Source organism: Neopelma chrysocephalum, unplaced genomic scaffold (genome assembly GCF_003984885.1).
Source record: "Neopelma chrysocephalum unplaced genomic scaffold, ASM398488v2 Primary Assembly neopelma1_70, whole genome shotgun sequence".
NCBI classification, from domain to species: Eukaryota; Metazoa; Chordata; class Aves; order Passeriformes; family Pipridae; genus Neopelma; species Neopelma chrysocephalum.
The window spans coordinates 2,792,183-2,802,830 of NW_020897730.1; the positions used below are offsets into that span (position 1 = coordinate 2,792,183).

Consider the following 10,648-nt stretch of genomic DNA (forward strand, 5'->3'; position numbering starts at 1 on the left):
TGGCTGGCTACCCTTCAGAGCAAAGCACTTATCCAAATTACTCATTATGAAAGGACTAATTAAGCAACAGGGAGCCTGATCACCTCCAGGTTCTGAATGAGACAGAAGCGAGGAGACAAGAGCTCACCTGTGCAAGAGGGATGAGAGGTCAGGGCAGCTGTGTCCAGTTCAGAAAGCAGAGGAAGAGAAACAGACGCTTTGTGTAATTCATCAGCAACTGCAGGCATGGGACAGGACTGCCACTAGATACACTAAAGGACTCTGCACTAAACCCCAACGAGACTTAAAAATGGTAAGGCAGCATATACAGATTTTTCTGTCAGTACATGTGTGTAATGAACCATCAGCTCCAAAGCCTCTCCTTACCTGTAGATTTGCCTGAGCATTGCATGTCCCTGAAGAGGTGAACACACACAGGAGTGCTCAGGTGTCTGGAGCCCAGCAGAACACGATGCCTGTGGCACCACGTAGCCCACAGTGGTGTGCCAGCATTCCATGGCACAGACAGGAGCAGAGTGACCTCACAGCAGCAGAGCACCCACCCCACACTCCAGGCAAACCAAAGCTTCCCCTTTGGCTGCAGTCAACAGCCCATGGGCATCACTGCTCCAGAAAGGCCCCTCACCCAGTCATTCCCCAAAATACACCTGGGCCTCCCCAGCAGCAGCAACTGGGCTGCCAGGTGGGAGCTTATTCCCAGCTTCCCATCACAGTTCACCCACCCTGGGCTCCCAGTGAGCAGAGGCCTTCCCCACATGTCTCATTTCCCCCTCAGAGCCCACTTGACTTAGCATGGGCTTTGTGTTCTCATTTATAACACCTCCCCAGATGAGTTTTCTTCAAGATTCAGCCTCTCCCACTGCCAGTCCAAAACAGCCTTTCCAGAGCCCTGTTGCCATCAATAGCAGGCTGCCAGTGCCCATGTCCTCGGCACAGTTCAGCAGACAGCGCTCCCAAACCAGCTCCACCCTCACGCACAGTCCTGGCAGAGGCCCCTTCCCAATGCCACAGTCACCCCCACCCTCCCCTTTCCACCGTACCCCCACAGCTCAGCCGCCCCTTACCTCCTCATCCTGAGGCGCCTCACAGGCTGCAGCTCCTGCGCAGTGCACGGCCACTTGCATCACTTGTGAGTCTTGTTTCTTGCTTCAATGCGCTCAGGAGCTTCCTCAGTCCCAGCTGATGCTCTTCCATGTGTTTCATCAACTCTTTACGCTGAAGTGTGCCTGAGCATGGCAGCCCTGCCACCTCTGCCCATTGCTCAGGGCACAGCAAAGCCTCTGCACTGAAAGGGGCTTTTGCTCGGGCAGCATCCTGCGGGCTCATAGCAGTGCTGGGGCTACAGACACTCTTCTCCTCAGAAGTACCTCAGACAAAACCCCACCAGCCCAGAAAGCACCTCCCCTGCTGCATTTATCCTCCCTGAAGGCCACCCCAGGAGACCTCCTTGAGTGCTGCCCCACCTCACCCAGCTGTGACCCATCAGGCTGATGGCACATGGCGGCCCTGGGACCACGAGAGCCAGCCGGGCCTGGAGAGCCGGCCGGGCCTGGAGAGCCAGCTGGGCCTGGCGTCCCCTGCACCTGGCAGGGCACAGGCATGGACAGAAATAACGGGGGGCAGATCTGCCCCATGGGACCTGGGAAGGCAGGGAAGACTTCTGCTTTGATCCTGTTTTCCTGAGAAACTGTTACCTGTCTGTGAGGTGAAAGGGTTGAGCAGCACAGCCTCTAACTGCTTCCAGGTGTGCATTTTCTATATCAGGTGTCAGACATTCCTAATTAGCACCTGCAGGGCACAGCCTCCAGAAACGCAGTGGTCGCCTCTCTGGTGTGGCATCAGATATGATGCCAATTTACTTTCCAATTTAAAGTAAAATAAAAGGGCGGGGGGGCCTTGTGTGTGAGTTGTGCCCTGGAATGAGAGCTCCTGGGTTAAAACAACACAGCAGGTATTCTCTGGGCAGTAGCCACATCACTGCACTTTTATATTTTTACCTCTGCTCAGTAGGAAAGAATGTGCAATTAGGGACCAGATATTAAACTCCTACAAAATCGAAGTGTTGTGGTCAGCACTGGCTGTTGCATTCCCACAGAGGAGCAGAGAAGCACAAAAAGCTGTTTCCCACCACTTACTCTTCACCATTGTAATTCTTTGAAACAGGTATCCTTTACCACTGACAGCTCTGACAGTTTACACTGGAGCTACAGCCAGCGAAGCAGGTGCAAAGTATATAACCCCATCGAAGTCAGCATGATCCAGCCCCAAGCTCTGCTCTGGCAGTCAGATTTTTTCATTGCTTCATGAGCTGAAAGACCCCCAGTGTCTCTAACCACTCCACTGTGGCATTGGCAGGGTCTGATGTAGCCATCTCACTGCAGAACCATCTAGGTTGGGAAAGACCTTTAAGAACGTTAAGTCCATGTCCCTCAGCACCTCAGCTACGGGTCTTTTCAATACCTTCAGAGGTGGTGACTCTACCACTTCCCTGGGCAGCCTGTTCCAGTGCCTGACAGCCCTTTCAGTGAGGAAATTTTTCCAAATATCCAATCTAAACCTCCATTTATGCACCTTGAGGCCATTTCCTATCACTTGTGATTTGGGAAAAGAGAGGGTAAGCAGATATAAGGGTGTTCTGAAGAACAAAACAGGTCACCACTCGACCAACTAAGGTAGTACACCTAAAAACACCTGCTCACTGAGCATGCAAAGTGTCTGATTTTAGCAAATGGACCAAAAAATGTGAGATCTGAAGGGGTGATCTCAGAGCAGTACAAGAAACATCTATAGGAACCACCAGTGGCAAATAAGCAAATAATGAAAGCTGCCAGAAGTGATTCTGGAAGTTACATAAACACTAAATATGTCACTTTTCCATTTTATGTCTCCCATGATAAACTGTTATGAGAGACATGCACATGGCTTGAAACAGATAATTGTTGATAACCCTGACTGGTGGGAGAAGGAACCATCTGGCAGATGGAAAATAAGAAAGTGCCAAGAATTTAGCAGACTAGGGGGCTTGGGAATTTATGCACAGAGGTCTGAAGAAAGGAATATTTAGACAAAAGTTCAGCAACTCTGTTTCTATCTATACAAAAAACAAATTGGAACATCAAAAGTATCCAAGTAATTATGAAAATGATTCCTGTTTGAAATTCATCGTGAATTGTGAGCAAAATCAGTGAATCTAAAACTGTGAATTTAGAAGTGAGGAATTCTTTGTGCATATCACGATTAACCACAAATGGTTATAACACATAGCATCACCACATTTTATCTTCTATCCTTCAGGTTTCTATCCTCGCTGCTTTTAACATGCAAATGCCTTTATTCATCCTCTCCTGACCTTGCTGTGTGGTATCATTTGTTTCTTTCAATTTTCCTTAACAGCATTTCTTTCTTCCTATAGCAGAGAAAGAGCAACTTCTGATAAGCTGCACTTTGTATTCCTTTCCTTTCTTCTAAGTGAATTTCTTTTCCCTCTGCTCTCCCCTTTATCCCTCCTGGGTAAAACAACGGACATTGCTGGATGCAGCATTCTAATTGTGAATCCGCATTTTTCCACTGAGATCACTACTCATTAGCCATTTTGCTGCTGACCCTTCACAACAGCTGAGCTGCAGCCAACATCTATGGCAGTCAAGGGGAAGTGAGGACATGACCCAAGTCAGTAGTCACAGGCAAAACACAAAATTAATGAATTTATGTAACATAATTAGTGATTTGGGGCTGGTTTTGCTGAAGCATCGTGGGTCACCATGAGGACCGTAAAGCACTGTAACAGATTGCTCGGGGACATTGTGCTGTCTCTGTCCTTGCAGGTTTCCAAGACCCACCAGGGTAAAGCCTGGAGCAACCTAGTTTGATCTCATAAGCTGGCCCTGCTTTGAGCAAGAGGTTGGATGAGAAACCCCAAGAGGTCCCCTCCAATTTGGATTTATGAGGCCATGATTTCCAGAGGCACCCTGAAATATAACTCCCACTGACTCACACATAACATTCCCATTGCAATGAAAATGGCATAGAAAAATATTCTTGAAAATCTCACTTAAAGCTAACTAGCATCTTCAGAGTTCTTAAAATTGTAGCTGCAGAGCCCCTTCCAGTCAGCAACTCCCACTTCAACTGATGCCATTACAAACAGGTTGCTCAGCAGATCCTACCAGCTTTCCTCACTCAGACTGCCCTGCTAATAATTTTTCGTTTGGGGAGTTCCTGCAACCCAATTTTCATCTTGTTTTTCAGCCCAAAAGTCCGATTTTCATTCAAACGCCATCAGAATAATGCCATTATATCCAGATAGAAGTCTGTGGTACCTCATATTAAAAGACCTGCAGGCTGTCCTGGCTACTCACCAATTTTTCTGATAGGAACAATGAGATGGTAACTTACCACTCAGCCTCAAGTCCCTTCTCATCACCCTGTTTATAACAAGCACATTTCTAGCTCAGACACTGAAATGGACTCCAGAGAGCTCACCCGCAGCCGTGGCTGTAAACGGGTCCCTTGCATACAGAATTTTCTTCTGTGAAGGAATATGCCATATATTTTTACACACAAATTTACAGCCTTATGTTTCACTGCAGAAGCAGATGATTCTTTAATCACAGTTCTCCCATTTGCAAGGCCACTAATTATGATTTTTTTTTCATAGTTTTCGTGGTATCAGTGTGTGTGAGGAATGCTGGCTCTTCATGAATCGAGGGAAGACAAGACACCTTAAGTTTTGTGCTGATTCTCTTCAAATTTGCACTGATCCAACTCTAAATACTCAATAATGCAGGCCCATTCTTGCGATCCTTTCACGATCTCACAATACAAGGAACCCTGAGCCTCAAATTAAAATAAATACAAGGAAATTTTCCAACTTGAAAACAACTCTGTGTTGTACCAACTCTATGCATTTCTTTTTTTTGCAGAAATGACAGTTCACATGAAGAATCATGGATATCATGGCAGCCAAGAGCTGTTATTTAGACACATTAATAGAACTCATTTGTTGCCAGGGAATCCAAATAGACCAGATAAACCTTATTTTTTTACTTTAAATGTGTGCAATATAATGAGTATTGCTGAAATGTTATTCCATGTATTTTTTAATTATAAAACTTGCACAGTTTTTTAAGATCTTGCTCAGGATCTCTGATTCAAAACGCAAACCACATCTACAGACTGCCAGGGTAACTAGAAGAAAGCACTGACAATTGAAGTTGGATACATCAATAGCAAGCAGTCTCACACTCAGATCCTCCAAATTAAATCTGCTTACCTTATTCATATGCATAATTCCAACAGAGTAATATTTATACAACACTCTTAATTGAAATGGCACTAGAATAAGAACATTTTTGATCCATTTGATTAAGTAACATAATACAGGTGGCATTTGCCTGATGTTCAATCTGTTCATGTAAAGCAGCCCCACACACTTTGACAACAGTTGCCACTCACCACTCCAGAGAGACCCATTCCTGCATTAATGGGATGCGCAGGAGCAAAGCTGAGACAATGACTCTTAGACCACCTCTTGTGGTGTGCAAGGGCTCATGTTAAACCTCTTTCACCTCCAAGGACACAGCAATTGGAAATGAAGGGGGAAATACAGAATAATCTCACTACTCTTCTCGTGGCCTACAGGATGAAAAACACTTGTTTCAGGATTATAATCCCCAGTATTTCATCTCTAGAGATCCAAGTTGTAATCATAATGGGAAAAAAATGGTTTGTTCCTCTTCACCGTCAGGGTATGAAGTTTGACACCTGGCAAATTACAAAGTGATCGGACAGATAAAGAATTTCCTCCTTTTGTTAGAAAGACTGAAAGACACTTATCTAATGATTTTCTCATTGTCAGCTCTGAGCTTAGAGGCAGCAACTTATACACTTCTACACATCTTGTGTTTTAGTTGATTCAGTGGAGGACAGAGGGTTTTCGTGTGTTTTCATGCACTGAGTGATCCTTGCCATTTTACCATACTTGTACAATTTTCTGGCTTTGTTCACAGCAAAAGGCAACACATACTTGCCCACTGGCCTTTCTCTTCCATCAAACCAACGTGTCAAGTCTTCAGAACAGTCTCATTTCCCATGCAACTTAGTGCACCCTGTACCTTGTGTATGCTATTGATTCTTCACTAAGCATTAGCTTCAGCTGAAGAAACACACTGTAATTATTAAATCAGACAGAAAGCAAACCCAGGCACTATTTTTAAGCATAAGAGTCAAGTTTATTTAAGTATTCTGACCTCAGCTAGCTGTCCCTCTCACAAAAGGAAAAGCTCTTTTTTAATCATGTTCATCATCTTTCTCATATCCTATTTTTTCTATAATTTTCCACATTTAAAACTTTTTTCAACTACTTTTCTTTTATTTCCTCTAATCCTCTTTTCTGAAGATAAAAAAGGACTAAAATGGTCTTTTAACGGCCAGTTGTTCACAGACTTATTTTTTAATACAGCAGCATGAAACATAGGGCTTAGCCCACCAGCATTTTCCACAAGCAGGGTCCCATTCACTTCTCCTGAAGCTTTACCTGAACAAAATTGCAGTCTTTTATTTTCACAAAATTAGCATTGCATTACTTCTTCTGTTCACCCAAAACATGCCGAGGTACAACTGTACAGTATGTTGGGTGATTCCTTGCTGCAATGTAGTAGGTGGAGCTCAAATTATGGACCAGAGTCAGATGCTGTAACTCTACTGGCACAGTGTTCATATCAGTAAAGTGAAGCAGATGCTTGCAATGCACCATTATTAGAAGAGCAGCGAGCGCTCTCGTGGAATGACAGGATGAGCTTTTTAATATAATTAGAATCCAAAGGAGATTTTTGGAAGCTAAGTCAATTGGGCTCATCTGTTTCACACTCCCAAAGGCAGTTAATTCCTGCTCACTTTACTCATCCCGAAAACTTTCCCAGAAGAGAGCAAGGAATTCTGCACGCAGAAAGGACTGTGCTTCAGCTTCCAAAATCAGAAGAGCTTATGCTGTAACATGCTATCATGAAAAAGCCCCATTTAGAAATCTCAGCAAAGTTCCAAGCCTAAAGAGAGCGGGAGCCGAGCTCCCGGCGCAGTGTCCCATCCCCGAGGGAGCTGGAGTGGCTCTGGGCAGCTCCCTGCTCTGCAGAGGGGCTCCACAGCTCCCACTCGCTCTCCTGCCGGGAGCGGCGCTGCCAAACGCGGGGCTGCCACGAGCACAGACAGGGCAGTGCGGTGGCAGCGGGGCAGCTTCATAGAGCAGGGGAGGGATGAAAAGCAAGCGACATGCTCCATAAGCAGATCAGATTTTCAAGCTCTGCCCCAGGACATACCGACTGAAGAAACGAAAAAAACCCACAGGATACAGCCCAAACCCAAACATCCAATATCCACTCAGCACCACACTGGAACATGTAGTGGTAACACAAAACACCTCAATCCACAACAGCACAAGTACCTTAGTATATATTTTAAACACCAAATAAAGTATCCCTCCCATTCTTAGCACTGCTGTCTGGAATTTGGGAATATATCCTAATGGGGCAATTAAAAGATCTCCCATTGCTAGATTTGATTTTACTGATGGTGAAGATGAACTGAGGGAAGATGTGTAATGCAGTCATTCAGCAAGTGTATAGGCAACCTTATGCAATAATCTTTGCACTAGTTTATTAAATGTGTTTCCTTTTCAGGATAAGTTCAACATCTAATGCCAAAATTTCATCAAGAACTCAAAAAGACTAGTAGCCAGTTATCAGCTGCTTAACTGAGAGTACTAATACAAGAAATAGACATATATACACATCACTAGAATTTTCACACATACACACACATACCCACATCAGCATCCTGTTTATATCAATTTATTTTCACAAATCAATTTCCTTTCTCCTACTCATACTCTTCACATTTTCTGAAGGCACAACACCCAAATAGGCAATGTAAAATGTACTTCCTGTAGAAAAGTCTGTAGTCTCCTAAGAGAACAGTTTGGCAAAACCACGTTTGTTTAAAAACCCCAAGTTGCAAAATGAGCCTTCAAAGAGCAGCAGAGAACACCATCAAGATTAAAAATTACTTGAGGTGTCTGCACTTCTCATATGCAACACACCACTTAACCTTTAATAAATCAGGACTTTTTCCAGGAAATTACAAAAGCAGAAGTAGCAAAATCTCTCTCTCTTTTTTTTTTTTATCATCAAGTTTTAACGATGGGACAGTCTCCAGGCAAAGCTCCCAGAAAGAGCCAGACCACCATCTGGCTCCATCACAGAGCAATGACAATTCACAAGCACCGAGTCTCCAACCAGCGCTCTGAAATCAAATGCTCGGCTGGCTCCATAAAAGCTTTGTTACAGCTATGAACACACAGCTGTACGCTTCCTCCCTCTTCGTACATAAATATACCCCTGGACACAGACAAAGGGAAAAAATAAATCATTTTATGCATTTTTCTATGTTTCCCTGCTATGCCTGTTACCGATCAATGTCAAGAAATATCTTACATATCTTATGTATTGTTAGCACTATAGAATATATATAACATATATAATTTTATTTTTGTTTTTACACATGCTAATGTTTCCAATATGACAAATGTCTTTTTGAATCCTGCATTTCTTGTCACACTGTAGATCCACTTCTGTTTGACAGTGACTCCTGGACATACATGTCAAGACAAAAATAAACATTGCTGTGATGGCAAACCTTTTAAAACTCTTATGACACTAATACAGTGGCACTTAAAAAGACTTTTTAAATACAACAAAAAAGACAATAGTTAAATAGAAACCTGCTCTGACACAGCCATAAAACCTGCACTACACTTGTGAGATCTCTACTTGATTTTGTGAGAGCAGCCCCTAGTCTTTGAACACATCAAATGTTGCACTCCAGCCCTCCACTCATACCCTTTAAAAAGTCCACGTCGCTATTTAAGCGAGCATCCCTTCCAGCTGTACATAAGCAACACTGTAATTCCCAAACAATTGAGGTAATTATAAAAATGAATATCATTTATTATTTTCTTTTATTACTATCATGTCTGAACATTTGCTTTCATACAAAAGTCTGATTTTCAGCATTATATTTTCCAAGGGCATCCCCTCCGCACCAAGGGAGATAAAGATGGGTTAGGAATTGTGCAAGAGTTTTTGTTACCATCTTCAAACCCACAAGAACTTCATAAACAAGATTTTGGTACAGAATAACTGCCTGGCGCTTTTAGAGAAGGAGAAAGGGGCTTTACACATATTTTCAGTTCCACTTGATTTTTTTTTTTCAAATCGCATCTAACCCAATGAAAGGGGAGGGTAATTAAAAAAAAAAAAGAAATCATCACATTACTGTATGTTACCCTTCAGCAGTCTTTGGAGGAAATCGGAAACCAGGCTGCTTTTCCCGGCTCCCTCCCTCACTCAAAGCAGCCGGAGCGGCTCCTCTGCCCGCAGGGCTCAGCCACCCCCGGGGCGCTCGGCACAGCCCGTCACAGCCGCGGCTTCCTGAGCAACGTTCTGCTGAGGTCCTTCACCTCCTCGGGGCTGCCGACCCTCTCGTAGCCCAGCAGGGCCATGGGCTGGTGGCAGTACTCCTCGACCTGCTTGATCTGCTGGTAGCTGAGCGCAGTCCTCCAGGCGCTCAGCGCCTGGGTCGCGTTCCTGGCCGACACCACGAAGGGCTTGGAGGAGTAGCCGGGGCCGCTGGTCATGTTGAGGGCGAACTTCTCCATCTCTGGGCTGACCGCCAGGTTGACGAAGCCGTACACCTGCCGCAGGGTCTTGATGGGCTCGACCACCAGGTCCTCGTAGCGCACGGCCATGTAGTTGCCCTGGAGCCAGTCAGGGGGGTGCAGGGCAGTCTGCAGGGTCTTGGCCATGCTGCTGCAGATCACTTCCATGGCACCCAGGGCATGGTAGTCCGAGCCGCCCCCCCCCCTCCTTCTTCCCGCCCAGCTTGTGGCCAGCATCAAGGAAGGGCATGCGGTGGATGTGGGGGTCCCGGCTCCTCACCACCTGCAGGCTCTCCCGGATGAGGCCGTGCCGGGACTTGATGCGGGAGCTGGCGACGGCCCGGGGGTCCCGCACCAGATGGATGACTTTGAGGTCCAGGGTCGGGTCCCGCATGAGCGGGGCGAGGACGGCCAGGTCGAACACGCGCACGCCCTTGATGACCAGCGTGCGGTACTTGTGGCATTCCTCTTGGAAGCGGCTGAGGCGCTGCGGGGGGCACTTTTTGCACACCCGATCGTCCACCATGCCCACCACCTCCTTGCGGTAGGCCGGGCAGAGGGGCGAGGAGCAGATGACCTTGTTGGTGGCCGCCCCGAAGATGCCGAGCGTGGTGAGGTTCTTGCCGGCACCCCCCGTGCTGTAGAGCTGGAAGACGGAGAGGTCGCAGCGGTACAGGGAGCTCAGCATGTCGCGGGCCGCCCCTTGCAGCGAGACCGCGTCCCCGGGGTACAGCTTCTGCCAGACGTGCCACACCGGCTCGTAGAGGAAGAAAACCTCGGGGTTCTGGTTGAAGAGCTCCCCGAAGAAGGACGAGCCCGAGCGCCAGGTGGTGAAGACATAGACCAGCTGCCGCCGGGCACCCGCCGGGCCGCGGCTCCCGGCCGGCGGCGGCGGGGGCGGCGGCGGCGGCTGGTGGCGGGGGGCGCCCGGGGTGTCCC

At 46.5% G+C, this 10,648-nt stretch overlaps 1 protein-coding gene across 1 annotated transcript; it reads right to left on the minus strand.

Moving 5' to 3' along the window:
- Positions 1-7,828: 7,828 nt before the first annotated feature.
- Positions 7,829-10,643, minus strand: CHST2 (carbohydrate sulfotransferase 2; the record flags this gene model as incomplete). The annotated part of the gene is given in 2 exon segments (XM_027685980.1): positions 7,829-9,913; positions 9,915-10,643. Coding segments are annotated over 2 exon segments (1,176 nt in total), but the record flags the coding sequence as incomplete, so codon positions are not given.
- Positions 10,644-10,648: the final 5 nt, after the last annotated feature.